Source organism: Nycticebus coucang, chromosome 10, assembly GCF_027406575.1.
Source record: "Nycticebus coucang isolate mNycCou1 chromosome 10, mNycCou1.pri, whole genome shotgun sequence".
Lineage (NCBI taxonomy): Eukaryota > Metazoa > Chordata > Mammalia > Primates > Lorisidae > Nycticebus > Nycticebus coucang.
Window position 1 is genome coordinate 105,571,855 of NC_069789.1, and position 19,034 is coordinate 105,590,888.

At 54.9% G+C, this 19,034-nt stretch overlaps 1 protein-coding gene across 3 annotated transcripts; it reads right to left on the reverse strand.

Annotated features, from left to right (window-relative positions):
* Window positions 1–11,184: 11,184 nt before the first annotated feature.
* On the reverse strand, window positions 11,185–18,917 carry EFNA3 (ephrin A3). 3 transcript variants are annotated; one of them, XM_053605509.1, is made up of 5 exons: window positions 18,685–18,917; window positions 13,192–13,481; window positions 12,812–12,877; window positions 12,571–12,648; window positions 11,185–12,325 (listed from the first exon to the last, which is right to left on the reverse strand). In XM_053605509.1, the coding sequence occupies exons 1-5, from the start codon at window positions 18,810–18,812 to the stop codon at window positions 12,195–12,197; spliced, it is 693 nt and encodes a 230-aa protein (XP_053461484.1). In that variant the 5' UTR covers window positions 18,813–18,917; the 3' UTR covers window positions 11,185–12,194. The 3 variants fall into 3 exon arrangements, with proteins under 3 accessions (XP_053461484.1, XP_053461485.1, XP_053461486.1); XM_053605510.1 differs by having other exon boundaries at window positions 11,185–12,322; window positions 18,685–18,895; XM_053605511.1 differs by lacking the exon at window positions 12,571–12,648 and having other exon boundaries at window positions 18,685–18,895.
* Window positions 18,918–19,034: the final 117 nt, after the last annotated feature.

A 19,034-nucleotide genomic window follows, 5' to 3' on the forward strand; every position in this document is an offset into this window, starting at 1 on the left:
TTCTTTTTCTTTTTCTTTTTTTTTTAAAACAGAGTATCATTTTGTCGCCCTCAGTAGAGTGCTGTGGTGTCACAACTCACAGCAATCTCAAACTCTTGGGCTTAAGCAATTCTCTTGCCTTAGCCTCCCCAGTAGCTGAGACACAGGTGCTTGCCACAACGCCCTGCTGTTTTTAGAGATGAGGTCTCACTTTGGCTCTGGTTGTTCTTGAGCTTGTAAGCTCAGGCAATCCACCTGCCTCAGCCTCCCATAGTGCTAGGATTACAGGTGTGAGCCACTGTGCCTGGCCTTAGAGTTCTATTTCTTAATAGCCAGCCCCTTCTGACTTCAATCCCTTGTTATAGTTAATAATTCTTCACATTAAACTTTCCCTATTCAAATTACCAGGTGGTTTCTGCCTTCTGACTAGATATCGGCTGATATGATACACGGGCATCACAATGGTACTGCCTCAGGGGGGAGACCAATTTAGCCCTAGACCAAAGGCTGTTCTGGTCTTACCATATGGCACTTAAAACCTTAAAAGGATCAATCTGTTTCCAAGTAACTTAACTTTGTTTGTGAACAAACCTCAAAAATATTAAAAAGAATTAAAAAACCCAGCATCAACCAATATAAAATGCAGTGTCTGACATTCAATTAGTAATTACCAGGCATGCAAAGAAGAAGGCAACTATGACTCAAAATGACAGGAACTGAACCAATTAGTAAAAATAGATCCAGGCCAGGCACAGTGACTTTCGCCTGTAATCCCGGCACTTTGGGGTGCTGAGGTGGGAGGATCCCTTGACGCCAGAAGTTCAAGACCAGCCTGGGTAACATAGTGAGACGCCATCTTAAAAAAAAAAAACTTAGCTGGGCATGGTGGTATGCTCCTATAGTCCTAGCTACTCAGGAGGCTGAGGCAGGAGGATTCCTTGATACCAGGGGTTTTAGGTTAACAGTGAGCTATGATCACATCTCTACACTCCACCCTGGGCAACAAATGGAGACCTTTTTTCTTTAAAAAACAAAAACAGTGGGCGGTGCCTGTGGCTCAAAGGAGTAGGGCGCTGGCCCCATATATGGGGGGTGGTGGGTTCAAACCCAGCCCCAGCCAAAAAAAAACTGCAAAAAAAAAGGAACAAAAACCCCCAGTAAAACAGGCTGGGCACCTGTAGCTCAATGGTTAGAGTGCCGGCCCTGTGCTGCAGGGCTGGTAGGTTTGAACCTGGTCCAGGCCTACCAAACAAACAAAAAAACAAACAACAACAACAACAACAAAAAAACCCCCACAGAAAAACAGGTCCAGAAATATCACAAAATTTGTAAACAAAGGCTTTATAACAGCTATTATTGAATATATACATATGTTCAAGAAGAAAAAAACACAAGCATGATATGGGGAGGTATGAAAGATATAAAATAAAACTATAGGTTCAGCACCTGTAGCACAGGGGTTACGGCACCAGCCACGTACACCGAGGCTGGTGGGTTCAAACTTGGCCTGGGCCAGCTAAACAATGACAATTGCAACAAAAATAGCCAGGCATTGTGGCAGGCGCCTGTTGTCCCACCTACTTGGGAGGCTGAAGCAAGAGAATCGCGTAAGCCCAGAAGTTTGAGGTTGCTGTGAGCTGTGACACCACGGCATTCTACCAAGGGTGACATAGTGAGACTCTGTCTCAAGAAAAAAAATTAAAATAAAATTACAATCAAGCTTCTAGAGATAAAATTACAATATCTGAGATAAAAAATATACTGGATAGAATTAAAATAAGACTACACACTGCAGAAAAAAATTGGCAAACTTGAAGACTCAGCAATAGAAACTATCCAAAATGAAACACATACAGGAAAAAAGACTTTGAAAAAACCCAAAGCTGACCATGATGATGTTTGTCTATATTCCTAGCTAATCAAGAGGCTGAATGTGAGGATTATTTGAGCTCAGGAGTTCAAATCTAGCCTGGAGAAAATAGGAGACCTTATCTATTAAAAACAAAACTAAAGAAGAAATATATACATATGTGTGTGTATTTGTATAAACGCACACACACACACACACACTATATATATCTCACAGAAAACAAAATCCAGAAAATCAAAGCACCGTGGAATAATATCAAGCATCCTGGATACCTCTTTGGAGACCCAGAAATGTGGGCCTGACAGAACCCATTTCTGTTTGGAGGCGTGTTAGAAAAATGTCTGAAGAAATAATCCCTAAATCTGATGAAAATCATAAATTTGGATATCCAAGAAGCTCAATAAATTCTAAGCTGAAGAAATACGGAGAAGATTACATGAAGGAACATAACAATCTGTGTTAATCACTGCTAAACACTAATGATAAAGACAGAGCAGCCAGAGGAAAAAAACACATTATGTAAAGAGGAAAAAAATAGAAGGAGATTTCTTGTCAGAAACAATGCAAGCCTGAAGACAGTGGAGCAATGTCTTTAAAGTAGGAAAAGATAAAAACTGTCAACCTAGAATTTAGTGGAGATTTCTTTCACACATGAAGATGGAATAAAGAGGCATTCAGACATTCAAAAGCTGAGAGAATTCATCACCGGCAGACCTGCGCTGTAAGAAATGTTTTTAAAAGTCCTTCAAGCAGGAGAAAAATGACACCAGATGGAAATCTCCATCTACACAAAGGAATAAAAAACGCCGGAAATGGTAAAAATGTGGGTAAATGTAAAAGATTTTTTATTTTCAAAAGATTTTTAAAAGATAGTTGAGGGTTTAAAGCAAAACTAATAGTGTATTGTGAGGTTTATAGCACATGTAGAAATAAAATGCTTGACAACAGCAGCGCAGAGGCTGCGCGTGGGGATGGGGTTTACTCTGGGGGCTGACATGACTTGAAGGCAGACTGTGAGTTAAAGGCTCACAAGAAAAAACATTTACAGATAGTTTAATAAGCCAATAAGGGAAATAAAAGGAAAGGAGACGCCAGGAGGTCCCCAGGCATGCCGACTGCCCCCTCTGCGGTCAGAGTTGTCCTGGGCTTCCCCCGCAGCAGAGTCCCCCAACCTCCGGAGGTGTTGGGCGGAGTAAGTGTGTTGGAAAGGAGCTTCCTCTCCCGCCACCTTCAGGCAGTAAATGCAGCCTATTTTTAACTCAGGCCTCTGCTTAAGTGCTTTCCGCTAAAAGAAAAGTGGCCGTTACCCGGCTTCTCAGCCTTCTCCAGCCCTGACAGCTCAGGGGCTGTTCAGATGACCCCAGCGTGCCCCCGACGTCCCAGGCACCTGTCCCAGGAGAGAAGGCGCACTCAGCTGGGTGCTCCCTGCAAGCGCCTGGGAAAGGAAGTTCATGCAGGGCGCACAGTCTCCAGTCGGGTGGTGCCGCAGAGAGGGCAGCCTGGGCGGGTCGGTGGCAGACTCTTGCCCAAGGAGGGTGTGCAGCCATAAAGGCACACTGGGTGAGAAGGTGTGCCCTGCGTGAGTGTGGATGTCTTGGGACTGTTTACGTCGTGAAACTCACACAGCAGCTTCTGTCCCTTGATTGAGCTGTACGCTTTGCTTGTCTCCCACACTGGCCACACCCTCAGCACTCACACCCTGGCTGGCAGACTGCCAGTCACCCCACAAGCTGTTCATGTCTCCCAAGTCTTCCCCACAACCCTGGCCCTGCCCCTAGGTCCAGCCAGATGGCCGCCTTATCCCCACAGTGTGTGATTAGCCTTCAGGGAGCGAGATGTGCTCTTGAGGCCTGTTTAGGAGGCCTGTTTAGGTGTCCACTGAGAATATCTCCTTTTCAGGTCCTGAAGGGTACCTAAGTGACAGACCTCAGGGTACAGAGGGGTGTCAGGGTCTCAGGGTCACCCTCTGTGCCCCGGGTGCTTAATGGCTGAGAGAGGCCAGGCCTGGGTGTGTGCCTGGAGTGGGTAGTGGGCAGTGCTGATGCCCAGGCCGGCACCTGTGGGCTCAGCCCTGCATGGAGCTGGGCAGCCCCTGTGCGTCCCTCCTCCAGTCTCTCCCTCAAGGCTCAAAGTCTGGCATTGGAGTGTGTGTGTGTGTGCACATTTACACATGCAAGCACGTCTGTGGTGTAGGAAGAGGGGCCTCTCTGGCCTCTGGCTTAGTTCTTGTTCTTCTCAGCCACTCCCCCTACCCCCCAACTGTTTTTCCCTTCACTAGCTGGAGGCAGGGATGGAAGGAGGGTCCCAAGGTCCTGGAAGGAATAGTGGAGTGTATTCTATCTTTTTTTTTTTTTTTTTTTTCTAGACAGAGGCCTTTAGGAGGTTTTTTTAGGCATCCACTGAGAGAGTCCACTAACAGAGTATCACTATGTTGCCCTCGGTAGAGTGCTGTAGCGTCACAGCTCACAGCAACCTCAAACTCTTGTGCTTAAGCAATTCTCTTGCCTCAGCCTCCCAAGTAGCTGGGACTACAGGTGCCTGCCACAACGCCTGGCTATTTTTTGGTTGCAGTTGTCATTGTTTGGTAGGCCTGGGGCTGGCTTTGAACCGGCCAGCTCCAGTGTATGTGGCTGGTGCTGTAACTGCTGAGCTAAAGGCCCTGAGCCAGTGGATTGTATTCTTTGTCTGACATGTGGGCTCATGTCTCTGTGCAGACATCTGCTATAAGCAAGAAGCCCCTGTTAGTCTTGGGTTTGTGTGTTTGGGTATATCCTTGGGGCCTTAGGGGTTGTTTTTGTGTACTGTATGGCTGTTGACGTGACTTGTAAGTTTCTAGAGGCTGTGACGTGGCGCTGCTCTCCCCTCCACCCTTTGGACTGTCCCGGACTCTAGACTTTACCCAGCTGGCTTACTGGGACTGTCAGCAAGTCTATGTTGGGGAATTGTGTCACCTGTTGGATGCTAGCCTCAATTAATTATGTCATCCCATGTGAGCCTGGGTGCTAGTGTGGCTCAGGGAACCTGGGGTCCCTGCCCTGCATGCAGGCTCTCTTCCATAGGTGCCTTGGAAGGCAGGGCATTGGTGTGTCCATGCTGGGAAAGACGTGAGTGAGGGCTTGGAACAGCTTGAAGACATACATGTGGATGTGTGTACAAGTGACAATGACTGTGGCAGTGCTCTGCCACGTGCCTGGGGGTGGCAGTGACCTGTGCTCTGCAGCCTTCCTATAGTGCCTTGCTGGTCTCTCTGGCCCTGAGGGAGGCTGTATAAAGAGCCCCCTTTCTGAGGCCTTTCTGGGCTGCCATCCCAACCCCTCCCCAAGCAGTGAGTCTGCCTGAGTGTGTGGGGTTGCACAGCGTGTGCAGTTGTATATTAGTGTGAGTGTGAAGCCCCAGTGTCCTCCAGCCAATGGCAGCCTCTCAGGGGCAGGTTAGAGAACCTCTGGACAGTTGAGCCCAGCTCTCCCAGGTTCCTGGGCTTGGTGACAGCCCTATGAGTACCTGGGGCCAGACACTGTGGTGAATAGAGACCAAGAGTTTGGCGCTGACCCTTTGGGGAAGGTGCTGGATCTGCCCCTCATATGACCAATCCAGAGGAGACTTGCAGGAGGCTATGACTCCCAGGGTCAGATGGCAGCAGACCTGAAGCTGCTGCCCTGCCCCAGGCTATCCCTGTGTCAGCATCATACCTCCACAGCCCATCATCTAGGCTGCAGCTGCCCAGCCTGTGTCCCTCCCATCTCCCATCTGTGTCTTTAGTGTCCCCCTCAGCCCAGTCTTTGTCCCCTGGTTCCAGCTTGTGACCTCCTTCCAAGCATGGCCTCTTCTAGCCATGTCACCAACACATCCAGCTCACATCCCTGTTACTCTGTCCCAACTCATACACCCCCAGTCTAGTCCATGCCCCCTGGTTTGCCAACTGGACAGAACAAGAAGAGTGAGGGAGAATGTGTGAGATTTGGAGGCTGAGTAGCTTTGGGCTGGACAAGTATGGACTGGGTCACGTCCACTCCCAATCTCATAGCACCTAGAACTGGGGGGAAGGGAAGAAGAGAGAAAAGATAAGAGAAATTCTGGGCTGGAGTGGGCTGGGTCCGCTCTGTCCCACAGAGCAGCCCCTGCTCCCCTTGATGGCTGGCACCACCCTCGGCACTTCCCCAGAACAGTCCAGCCCAGCTCTACACCCTGCTGTGCTAGGCCACCTGGTGGCTGTCAACAGACTTGCAAGCCCCATGAGGCAGCCCATGGGGCAACAGGCTCAGACTCCACTGGGACTGCAAGCAGCCTGCTCCCTGCCCCTACAGAGGCCTGGAGTGTTCTCTTGCCCAGAGGGGAGGGCATGGCCTGCTGGGGACATCACTCCCCAAGCCAACATCTGTGTCCAATTATTTGCTGTTGGGGAAGACAGGAGGAACGGGTGTCTGAGGGATGCCTGTGAGAACCTCTGGGGACTCGAGCATGTGCTGACATGACCCTGCTGGATGCCCTGGCTGGAGGAGCCAGAATGAGACAGAACAAGGAGGAAGAAGAGGCTGCTCCAGGTGGGGGTGTTGCTCATCCTGAGATGGCTGTGCTAGCCTGGCGCTGGCACAGCTCACTGACTTGAACTTCCCTTGCCGCAGGGCCCTGTGCTTTGGGGGTGGGAACAGTGGGGTAGGCAGAATGTCCAAGCCCTGGGGCACCATGTGGCAGCTGCCAGCACATTCTGAGGGCATGCAGGTGCTGGGGTGGGGCAGTAGGAAGGAGGGAGCTCAGCCTGGTCTCCCCTTTTGCCAGCTGTAGCCCTATTGCCCAATACCCCTCCCCCAATATTCATCAGTCCATGTCTGAAGCTGCTCTGCTTTGACCCATCTATTGGCAGGTGTCTCCTTCCTGCCTCCCTCCAGCCCCTGTCCTTAGGCCCTACCACTGGTGTCACCTCACCACTGCCTTGGCCAGGACACCCTAGGTTCTATAGACTTTGGTGTCACAGGCAGAGGCCCTGTGCTAGGCAGGCTCAGGGTCATTGGTGTCTGTCCATCTTAGTGTTGGGAACTGAAGCCTGTTTAAGGAGAAGATCTCAGAAGTACTCATAGCTTCTTGAAGCCTCAGGGTAGGGGAAAGGGATCATTGAAGTGAGTGACATCTCCTTCCTAGTCCCTGCTGCGGTGCTTTGAGAACTTTCAAATACTCGCTTTCAACTCCTGGGAAGAGGCAGTTCTTCCCTTCTGGGGCATCAAGGTATAGGAAAAGGAAAGACATGGGCTCAGGAGCCTGAGTTCCAGTACCGGCTTTACCACAGACATCCAAGTGATTGGGCAAGTGACCACTGCCTCTGAGATTCAGTTTTCCCATCTGAAAAATAAAGGTTTAGATGGGCTCACCCAGTTCGATGTTTGGGCCTCGGTATCTTTCTCAAGAAGCTCTAAGTAACATGGGTGGGGGGCATCAGGGAGACAGTTGGGGTTTGTGGGAAAGGGTTCTAGGAGGTGGTACCACTTCCAGCGGTTAGGACTCGGTTACAGTCAGACCTAGTATTTGATTCTCCATTTTCTTTCAGAGATGGGTCTGCCTGTGCTGCCCAGGCTGAGTGCAGTGGCTATTACAGGTGCAATGATAGTGCACTAGAGCCTGGGACTCCTGGGCTGAAGTGACCCTATTGCCTCAACCTCCTGAGTAGCTGAGACTATAGGTGTGCACCACTGAGCCCACTCAGACCCACTTTGAATGCCAGCCCTCACACTTAGCAGGCTCTGTGACCCTAGTCAAGGGACAGAGTCTCTTAGGTCCTCATCTGTGTTCTTGGAATAGTGAGGCTTTAAAAAGGCACAGTACTCAGTCTTGGCGCCCATAGCACAGTGGTTACGGTGCCAGTGGTGGGTTTGAACCCAGCCTGGGCCAGCTAAACGACAACGACAACTGCAACAACAACAACAAAAAAAATAGCCAGGCATTGTGGTGGGCGACTGTAGTCCCAGCAACTTGGGAGGCTGAGGTAAGAGAATCGCTTAAGCCCAAGAGTTTGCTGTGAGCTGTGATGCTACGGCACTCTACCGAGGGTGACATAGTGAGACTCTCTCTGAAAAAAAAAAAAGGCACAATACTCAGTACATAGTAAGGGCTCAGTAAATGAAAGTGGCTTGTTCTAGTTTCTGTCCTCAAATGCCTGGTTGTTTCACAGTGGGTTTTTTTTTTTTTTATTATTGTTGGGGATTCATTGAGGGTACAATAAGCCAGGTTACACTGATTACATTTTTTAGGTAAAGTCCCTCTTGCAATCATGTCTTCCCCCAGAAGGTGTGGCACACACTAAGGGCACACCAGGTTTTTGTTTTTGTTTTTGTTTTTTTTGAGACAGTCTCACTCTGTCACCCTGGGTAGACTGGGTAGAGTGTCAGGGCATCACAGCTCACAGCAACCTCACTTTTGGGCTCAAGTGTGTGCTCACGTCAGCCTCCCAAGTAGTCGGGACTACAAGCACCTGCCACAACGCCCAGCTATTTATAGTAGAGAAGGGGTCTTGCTCTTGCTCTGACTGGTCTCAACCTCCTGAGCTAAAGCAATCTACCCCCCTCAGCTTCCCAGAATGCTGGGATTATAGGCATGAGCCACTGCATCTGGCTTGTTTCACAGTCTTACTGTTCCTGGATTTTTAGTCCACAAGGCCTTCCCCATCTCAGCTGGCTAGGATCCCAGCTGGCTTTATCCTGCCTAGACTTGGAACTGAAGGAGCCTGTGGTTTAATCCTACTGCTGTGATTCCCTAGTTAGACAAATCCTCACTCCTCAGACTTCAGAGACTTTAAGACTCTCCCCAGTGGGTGCCAGTCATGGTGGCTCACACCTGTAATCCCAGCACTCGGAGAAGCTGAGGCAGGTAGATTGTCTAAGCTCAGGAGTTCGAGACCAGCCTCAGGAAGAGTGAAACCCCATCTCTACTAAAAATAGAAAAAACTAAGGCCAGGCACAGTGACTCACACCTGTAATCCTAGCACTCTGGGAGGCCGAAGCAGGTGGATTGCCTGAGTTCATTGCCTCTAGCTCAGGAGACCAGCCTGAGCTAGATCAAGACCTCCATCTCTAAAAATGGCCAGGCATTGTAGAGTTTGAGGTTGCTGTGAGCTATGATCCTATAGCACTCTATTGAGGGAGACAAAGTGAGATTCTGCTGGCTGGGTGCCGTTGCTGTGCCTGTAATCCCAGCCAGAGCAAAAGCGAGATCCCATCTCTAAAAATAGCTGGGTGTTTTGTGGGTGCCTGTAGTCCCAGCTACTTGGAAGGCTGAGGCAAGAGAATTGCTTATGCCCAGGAGTTTGAGGTTGCTGTGAGCTATGATGCCATAGTTATGATTCTCATCAGGGTGAGAAAATGAGACTCTGTCTAAAAAAAAAAAAAAAAAACTCACCCCAGTGAGGCCCCAGCTCAGTGTGTACCTCCTCCTTCCTGAATCATCTTCCTTGTGTCCCTGGGAAAGTGTGAGCTTTTCCTTGGTGTTCCCATAGCCGCCTGGCATTTACCCATGAAGATGCTGCTTATATTGCCAAGTGTGTATGTTACTGATTTCTGCTCACATGCCAACACATACTAAGTTATGAGCTTATCCGATTGTAAAGGCTGTGTCTTGTGTCCCCAGCACTCAGCAGGTGCTCAATAAATGTCAACTGAACACATGGATAGTTGGATGGATGAGCATCCCTTCCGTTCTACCTCTTAGCAGGGAATCTCAGGATGGTCCTCTGGCTGCCTGGTTCTTTCCCTACCCACCTTTCCACCCCACACTATTTGTTCCACTATCGGAAAACCCATCCACTCTTCAGAGTCCCATTGAGATTCCATTTTTATGTTTTTTTTTGAGACAGAGTCTCAATCAATTGCCCTGGTAGAGTGCCAGGTATCACAGCTCACAGCAACCTCAAACTCTTGGGCTCAAGTAACCCTCTTGTCTCAGCCTCACCAATAACTAGGACGACAGGCCCCACCACCGTGCCCAGCTAGTTTTTGTTTTCTGTTAAGATGAGGTCTTGCTCTTGCTCAGGCTGGTCTCCAACTCCTGAGCTCAGGCAGTCCACCCATCTCAGCCCCCAGAGTGCTGGATTACAGGAGTGAGCCACTGTGCCCAGCCCATTTCCCATGTTTTATGGGTACACAGGGGGAGAAAACACAGCCCCTGGTGCTGAGGACTCACTCTCACAGAACAGCTGGCAAGAGCCCCATGGGCACACAGGAGCCTGCTCACACAGTGATGACTAGAAACCTAGGCAGGATGGAGCCCCAAGGATGTGAGCTTGGCAATAAGAAGCCGCTCTCCCTAGGCCAGGACACACAGTGCCAACCTGTACATTCTTGACCTTACCTAGCCTAGGGTCTAGAAGTACCCTTTGCTTCACCTATTCACCTATTCTCCCAGCATCTGCCTTCTGTCTCTTTGCCCTCCTGACCAGTGCAGGGTGCTGTGGTTATGAGCAGCCTCAGTCCCAGTGAACTGAACTCTCAGCCCTTTGGGCACAATGTTTTAAAATGAACGAAATTACAAAGGGTTCTACAGGAAACTAATTATATTGAAGCAGTTATCAAAACATTTACATTTTTTTGGTATAGTGATACATATGCTTCTTTATTAACACATTAAAAATAAGAAAAATCTAACAATATGATCATTTCAAAGTTCTGATGAGCATAAACGATACTTTGAGATATCTTTCAACAACAATAATGCAGTCTGAAAACATCTGTGATTTCTGTTGGTTACAAAGTCACAGGTACTTTGAATACTGTTATGGCTTGCTGCCCAAGTACATAAGAGAGTGTTATAGGTGACTGTTGAGATGTAACTTTTCTCCTATCTAGGTTCACAACCCCCCTGAAATTCACAGACCCCCCAGTCAAGAACCTCTGAAAACAGACTGGAATGGGAAGGAGAAAACCATCACCGACTGAGCCTTTCACTCCCTGTGTCATTTAACCCTTATGCCAACTCTGAGTGAGGTATTGTTCAACCTAATTTTTCTTATTTTTTTGCAGTTTTTGGCCGGAGCTGGGCTTGAACCCACCACCTCTGGCATATGGGGCCGGTGCTCCACTCCTTTGAGCCACAGGCACCGCCTCAACCTAATTTTTCTGATGGGATGCCTAAAGTTCAGCTAGGTTAAACAATTTGTTCAGAATCAACCAGGCCCAGCTTTGAAGTCCCTGCTGCTCTCTCCGCACAGAGCTGCCTCTCATACAGGAGACAAACAACAGAAGAGTATTCAATTGACTCTTGGGCCCTAGCACTCCTCTTTCACTCAGACCCCTGTGACCTATTTGGCTTAACCAATGTAAAAGAAGGGTGATGACCCCTTGAAATCACACACACTGTTATTTTTATCTCCAGTTTATTTTTTTTAGACTAAGAGCAGAGTATGAAAGTCACAGCCAAAGCACTTGAAAAAGGCCCAGGAAGATGGGTGGGGACTACATAGGGTGAGCAGGATAAGGTCCTGGGAGATGGTTCCCGGCTCAGGGCTGGAAGGGAAGGGGCATTGTTGTCTCACGGTCTCCAAAAGTGTCTGTGCGTTGCATAGGTCCTGTCTTCACAGAAGACAAAAGAGGGGCCAGGGGGTCCCCCGGGTGTAGGGGGCCTAGCCTGGTGGGGAAGGGGTCTGAAGCTGGAAGGAGAAGTTGAGAAAGGACAGGGGGGTTAAGGAGGGAGAGGGATCTGTCCGTCTGTACATTATATATAGAGATATAGAGTCTGTACATGCCTTCCTGGCACCCCAATGCCCACCTCTTGCCATCTTTGTTCATGTCCGCATCCCAGGGGTGTCTACTTGTAAACTTGGATTAGACCCAAACCACAATCCTGGAAGTGGGAGTGGGGGAGGAGGACATGCTTATTGCTGTAAACAGAGGAAGGGGGCAGCAGATGGTGCTACCCTCTAGCCCATGTAGTCCTCTCCCCATGTTCTGCCCCTGGAGGAGAGCAACGGGGGCTGTCTCCCCTGTTTTGATTTGCTCTCTCTGGAGGCATTATTTGTCTCTCTGGGGGAACAAAGAGGGAGGGCACCAGGAGTCAGGGAAAGGTACCTGAGGGCAGGGAGTCCTGAACACTGCCCTGTATGGCCCCCAAGTTTGGTACCAAACACTACCAGAGCCACAAGGCCACCTGGGGCCCATGGCTGTCCCTGCGCTTGGTTCCACTACAGTGCCCTCCCTACCTGGGTGGGGGGGCAGAGGGAGCAGGTACAGATGTAGTACGTTACAGACCCCCACTTCCAGCCATGGCAGTAGGGGTCTCGGCCCCACTGTTAGGCTTCCCACAAGAGGCCAAAGGCTCCCTGCTCTTTCCCAGCCCCATCCCATCTCTCTCTGCCAACCGAAGGGCAGAGCTAGGAGGTCAGGAGCGTCATGAGGAAGAAGGCAATGCCCACGGCCAGGGGCAGGTGTTCTCGTTTGGGGCTCGTCCCGCTGATGCTCTTCTCAAGCTTGGGCACCTGGGGGTTCTCGCCCTCAAAGTCTTCTGTGAAGAAATGGACAGACAAGCTGGTGAGGGCTGGGCTGCGCTCCAGGCGGGAGCACGCGATGGCGGGGGTGGCGGCGGCGGCGGCGGCGGCGGCGGCGGCAGCGGTAGCAGCAGCAGCAGCAACAGCGGGGTCTGACAGGGACCACCCGCAGGGGCGGGCGAGGTGGCGCTGGGGCGGCATGCGCGCGCAGGCACGGGGCTGCGGGGCCAGCGGCGGCCACCAGAGGGCGCCGCAGACTCACCCAACACGTTGATCTTCACGTGGGGGCCCATGGTGAGCTGGGGGAGGGTGGGGACCGGCTGCTCCCCGGAGTGCGGTGCTGTGGGGCGGGGCGGGCGGGGAGAGAGGAGGGGAGAGTCAGGGCTGGGGCCCTCCCCCCACGGCTGGAGCAGGCCCCGCGCCGGTGTCCCCCGCCCCCGCCCGGGAAAGCAGGGAGCCCGAAGCAGGGGAGCCGAGGCCAGGCGGCGCGGCGCGCTACTCACTGGAGGCGCAGCACACGAACACCTTCATCCGCAGACACTGCCGGTGCGGTCCGTGTGCGGGCGCGGCTGCGGGGAGACGGGCCTGAGTCACTCCGCCGCTTGTGCCCTGAGCTCTCTGAACCGCGCCCTGGGGCGGTCCCCTCTGGATGCTGCTCACTGCGCATCCACCTCCAGCCCTACAAGCTCTTTGGTCCCACCCTCGAGAAACTCTGATCCCTGAAGTCCCGATCCCGAAATGTTCCTCCCACGAACAGTGACCCTACGGTCTAGACCTGGGCCGAGCCCCTCTCCCAGCTTCCCGGCCCGGTCGGAGCTGAAACCAGGAGTCCCCGGCCCTGCACCTGGCCCCAGGCACCCTCGCCCGCCTCCCAGTCACTTACAGATGTAGTAGTACTCGTGGCCGGCATGGAACTCGTAGCCCAGCGAGAAGGCGCTGTAGCGCTGGAACTTCTCCGAGAACTTGATGGGGCTGTGCGGGGAGTGCGGCCGGTTGCACTCCCAGCGCTTGAAGCCCCCGCTGGCATTGCAGGTGCGGTAGCCCCCGCGGCTGACCATGTACAGCACGTATTGCTCCGCGCCGGGGCCCACCCCGGAGCCGTTGTAGTGCGGGCAGTAAATGTCCAGATAGTCGTTCACGTTCACCTGCACGGTGTAGCCCTCTCGCCGCAGGCTGTGGGGAAAAGGAAGCGGGTCAGGGAGAAGAAACCCCAGAGCCAATCCCCTTTTCAACTCACCGCGCCGCAGACCTTCCCCAGGGTCCCCGGGGCTCCCTTGTCTCCCTTACGCCGCGGTCCCCTACTATCCTCCAGTGCCCTCGCCTTTGGTGTCCGCCTTTCTCCCGGTGGCCACCAGAGGGCACCAAAGGCACAGGGAAGCCGGGACCGCCGCCACAGAGGGGGCGAGAGGGCGGGGCGGAGGAAGACAGGAACGTGCGCTTCGGTTGCCAAGGAAACGGCGCAGGGCCCATCGACTCCTAGACCCAGGCCCGGATTTCCTCCGTCTACTCCTGGAAATTCGGTAGCAGGTATTTGGTACAAGGTATTCGAATTCCTGGTAGGAATTCGGAGGAGAGAGAGAGGGACGCAAGCGCAGGGTGAAATGGGAGAGCCCCCTCCCAGCATGCTCCCCGCTGCTGCCAGTCCACCCCAGGCCAGCCTGATGGGCTCTGCCTTCACACACACATGCATAATGGCCTCATGCATAGACACGCGCGAGTTCTGTGGCGCGCACGCAGATGTGCCCACCGCCCACTTACTGGTGGTGTACGCACAGCTCATGCCAGTCTGGTTGACCCCAGCAATCCCAGGCTCTTTTCCTTACTCTCCCACGCTGGTATCCCTGACTCCCACCCATTTCCACAAACAGTAATTAGGTCCATTGAGGAAACCAGCTGAGCTTAGAGACCTCTGCCTGGGGTGAGGCCCTGAGGGTCCCTCCCCACCTTATCCTACTTCCATGGCTTTGCTTGTGTTGCCCGCTACACAAGCACCCCCCTTCTAAGCCTGGCAGTGAGGCAGACAGAGGACAGCTGGTGTTTGGGCACCCCAGTAAGAATGAGCACAGCCTTCTTGAGTCATGAGGAATGCCACCAGCCCCACTCAGTTCCCATGGGAGTAATGGGTCACTCAGGCCCCTCCCTGGCCCCAGTATTCAGGTGGGCAGAACCCTTGGCCTGGGGCACTGGGAGCAGGAAAACGGGTTAGACCAGGCCTGACTCCCAGCTGCCACCGAGGCTTGCCTGTCCACCCCCAACCCTCTTCCCTCAGGCTTTGGGGAGGGGGCTGCCAATGATGAGGACTGGAGCAGCTGCAGAACCACACTGGGCTTCTGTCCTTGAGCCTCACCCATGTGTCCAGTCCCTCTCTGAAGGAGCCTTCCCTGATGCAGCACCCAGTTCTCCCTACAACACGCCCCATTCCAGAAGGGAGTAAGCCACCTCCTGATGTATTCTTATAGGTAACTCACTTTCCTTAACAGGGCAGGACCAGCTTTATAGACAAGTTACTGGGGACCACAAATGAAGAAAAGCCACCTTTTACCTATCCCTGTACTGGGGGGCAGGAACAACCCCTAAAATGACCACAAAGCAGGGCATGTGAAAGACATGTTAATGGGGTGGCTGTGCCCAGTTGGTGCACAGAGGTCAATGGTACAGAAGGGCTGGGTGCCTGGAATTCCCTAGCCGCAATTCCTGGGAGACCCAACCTGTCTGCTTGGCTTGGGCTCTTTAATTGAATCTGTCATCCTCCCTCGCCCTGCCAGTGAGGAGAGTTGCTGAGGCCCCAGGGAAGCTCTGAAGCTAACCCCGCCTCCAGGGCCACACCCCCCAGGAGGATAGGGGACTGGGATCTGGGGACTGGGTTGTGCCTTGCCTCTTCCCAGTTCTCTGTTCTTCCCCTACTTCATCCCTTACTAGCCAACCATCTCTTTTGCACAAAGGCAAATGTCGAAACACCCATAGAGGAGTGCCCCTCACCCCGTTATTTCGATCTTTCCCGACTCTCACCAACCCCAAATCTCATCCCGATACCTCTTTTTCACTCCTCAGAGCCTCGCCAGCCGCACTCCGCCCTGAGTATCCGCGGAGGGGGTGGAGGGAGAGCAGGGAAGGAGTAACTCCCCCACCCCGGCAAGTAAACAGGGTGTCTGACAAGACCAGGGTATAGGGAAAGGATCCCAAGGCCTCCTGAATTTGTTAAATTCCTGGCCCAGGCCTTGGTCACCCGGATGCAGAGTTGAGGGAGTGGAGGAAGACACCGGACCCAGGCTCTTCCCTCTAGCGCGCGCCCCCGAGGCTGCGCGCCGCTCGCTCCAGCCGGCGAGGCCGCACCACGTGCGCGCGGCGTGGGGTCCGCGCTCCCGGGACTACGGGACTGGTGGCGGCGGGAACGTTTGCGGGGCAGCGCGTGCACGCCAACACCCCCGCGCCCCCCAGAAGCCTTCGGCCAGGGTGCGCGCCTGTCCGAGTCTTGCCACCCGGGGTCGGGTCCGGGCTTTCCCGAGCAGCGTCGGATGGGAGAGAACCAGCGCGCCCGACACCCCAGCCCCTCCTCCTTGCGACAGCCGCGGCGACGGCGGCGAAGGTTTATTGATCTGCAGCGGCGGAGAGGAGCGAGAGACCCGCCGAAAGCGAGACGCAGAGACGAGCGAGGGGGGATTAACAGAGACCAGATTCACTGGAGGGAAAGGAAGGAAGACGACGCGAAACGGCAAGCCAGAGAGCTAGAGGGAGGGAAAAGGACCGGGACGGAAGACACTCGGAGGGGCAGAGGCCAGAGAGGCCCACCGACAGCGGAGACAGAGAGACGCAAAGCAGAGAATCAGGGACGCAGAAGGGTGCGGGGCACGGCTCGGTGACTGGAAAGACCATCAGGAACGTAGTAGAGCCTCAGTAAATACGTGTGCAGTGAATGTATGAATGAAAGAGGTCAGCAACAACATTTCAGAGAGAGCCAGGCAGAGGGACAGCTACAGAAAGATGTTACTGGGGCTTCTTGAGACAGGCGAGAATACCAACAAACACCCTTCTCAGTTCGCAAAGAAATGAAGCACAGGCCGGGGGCGGGGGTCATATATTTGGAGCCCCCAAATTCAATTCCCGGCTTAGGGGACTCCTTGACCTCACACTCTCAGCCATCCCTCCAGTGTAGTCCTTCCATCCCTTTTCTGGGCCAGGCTGGGATCAGGTCTAGCCTATTCCACAGGACTAAATAAAGGGACTAAGTCGGGGTCAGAAGGGTAGGTCGCGGTGGTTATGCAGGGACATGCCCCCAGGTCTGTCAAAGGAGACTTCTGCACGTGTCTCACCAGCACCTTCCCACGTGACCCGAGGAGGCGGGGTCGTAAGACCCTCTCCACGTGACCCCAAGGGGCAAGGACCCTCCACTCGTGACAGGAGGTGGGAGCCAGGAGCTCAGCTCACGTGACCGAGGGGGAGGGGGCGCGGGAGCCTGTGGCTCGGCCCGGCCCCGCCCCCAGCTCCCCGGCCCTTCCACTCTCGGCTCCGGAGCACGTCGCTCTCACGATTTATGGGGCCGCGGCTGCCGCAGTGAAGGAGCCGGGGAGCCCGGGCGCAGCGGCAACAAAGGCCGGGGAAGCGAAGCGGGGGCGGCGGCAGCCTCCTGGCTCGGTGTGCTCCCCCTCCTACCTCTGTGGGACCAAGCCCGCACGGGAGTAGAGAGGACAGAAAGGAGGCTCCCAGAACCTGGGCTCCCCCACCCCCTCCCAGAGATTTCACCTGCGCCCAGGTGTATGCGGGGGAGGGGAACCTGATCAACAGCCACCTCCCAAGGCTATTCCCGCGTCCTCCCCCCCCATCCCCGGCTCTGGCGTCCCAGAAGAATACTGAGGTGCCCCAAGGGGCCCCGGGGCCCCTCACCTGCGAGCTTTCTACTCCCCGCCGAACTCTAGCAGGGCGCAGGGGGAGGCGGATGAGCTAGATAGAGCAGGGGAGTCAACCCCCAGCGCCCCCCGAAGTTATGGGAGTCCCGCTCCGGGTGGGAGGGGCCACATCCCCACCCCCGAGGTTTCCATGGGAAGCGAGAGGGGGGCGTCGTTGGCTCATCCCCACCCCCAGTCTGACACTCCGGGCGCGAGGAGGGAGAGGGGGGAGGCGCAGAGCCCCAAACAACAAAGAGCGGAACGGCGAGCGGCGGCCCCTCCCCCGGGAGGTTGGGGTCTAGGCCGCCGGCCCTCCTGGTCCCCTCCCCTTGAGTCTCGCCGGCCCTCCTGGTCCTCTCCCCTTGAGTCTCGTCATTTGCTCCCTAGTCGTCCCCGGGGTGGGGAGCCAGAGGCAGTGGTACCTCTACCATCCGAGCAGGTGTGACAGTGACCCCCGCGTCCCCAGGGATGCTCCCTACCAACACACGAACACACATGGAGGTGGCCGCGGTGATGCACACGGCGGCCCGGTGGGGAGGATAAGGCAAGGGCAGCAAGGACTGAGCAAAATGAAGACCCGGCCCCGCAGCCAGCACCCGGGGAAACCACAGGGCCGCCCTGACACCCACCCAGACCGCGGCGGCGCCAACAACCACCCTAGCCCAGACGCGGCCAGCCACGCGGACACCGACCGCAGCCCCCTCCCCGACCTGCCGCCCGCTCCCACCCCCAGACGATCGTCGACGCAGACACACAAATCACACTCAGACACACACGCACACTGACAGCCGCGCACGCCTGCTCACACTTGGAGCCATAAGCCATCCCCAGCCCGGGCGTGTGTGTGCGTGTGTGACACGCCAATATCTCCCTGCCTTCTTCCCTTTCCCCGGTACCCCACATTCCCATCGTAGCTAAGCAACATTCCCAACGCCCCACAACTCGGCGGCCCAGCCCAGCTCACCCCAGCCGGGTTGTGCACACAGCCAGGACTACCTCTTGGCCTGCGTTCTGGGGAGGTGCTTGTTCGGACTCCCCGCCTCTGCTCTAGACCCCACTTTCTAGATCAGGAGTCGTAGACAGAACCCCCAGAAACGCTCATGGCCGAAAACAGGTCATCCCTGGGTCCCCAAATGCGGCGGCCTATCCTCAGCACAGTGGTACCCCCAACCCCAACCCGGCTAAAGGGAGTGACGTTGGGGGGGACTATAGGACAGGGGCACGCTGTTCCAGCGGCGGGTGTGGAGAGGAGCCAAGATGGGGTGGGGGCCCTCAGCAGCCCTCTCCGCACGGCCTGAGCACTCCTTACTACACCTCCACAGCGTCTCTCACACACCCGGAGTTTCACGCCACCCACAGAGTGCGTCCCCTTCTCCCTGGGCTGCCAGCCCCCGGCTCTGGCCCCCCAGGAGTCCCACCCAGGCTCTCCCAGGACTCCCACCGGCTCCCCTCGCCTACATAGGATCCACGGACTCCAAGGGTCCCCGACTCACTGCTGGTTGGAGCTGTTCCAGTATACCGCATGTCGGTTTCCCAGCGCTCCCCCAGGCCCCTGGGCCAGCAGCGGCAGCAGCGGCACGGGCACGAGCAGCAGCAGCAGCAGCAGCGGAGCCGCCGCCATCCCCGGAGCCGCCGCCGCCGCCGCCCCCCGACTGAGCCCCGCGCTCCCGGCTTCTCGGCTTCCCAGCTCCCGGCTGCCGCCGCCGCCGGCCCCCAGCCTTAGACCACGCCCCCAACCCTTCCCTCCGCCCTCTCGGGCGCGCCCCTGAAGCCCCGCCCCTGGCGCGCTCCCTCCAGGCCCCGCCGCGTTCGAGTCGGGAGCGCGCGGCGCGTGGGAGGTGGA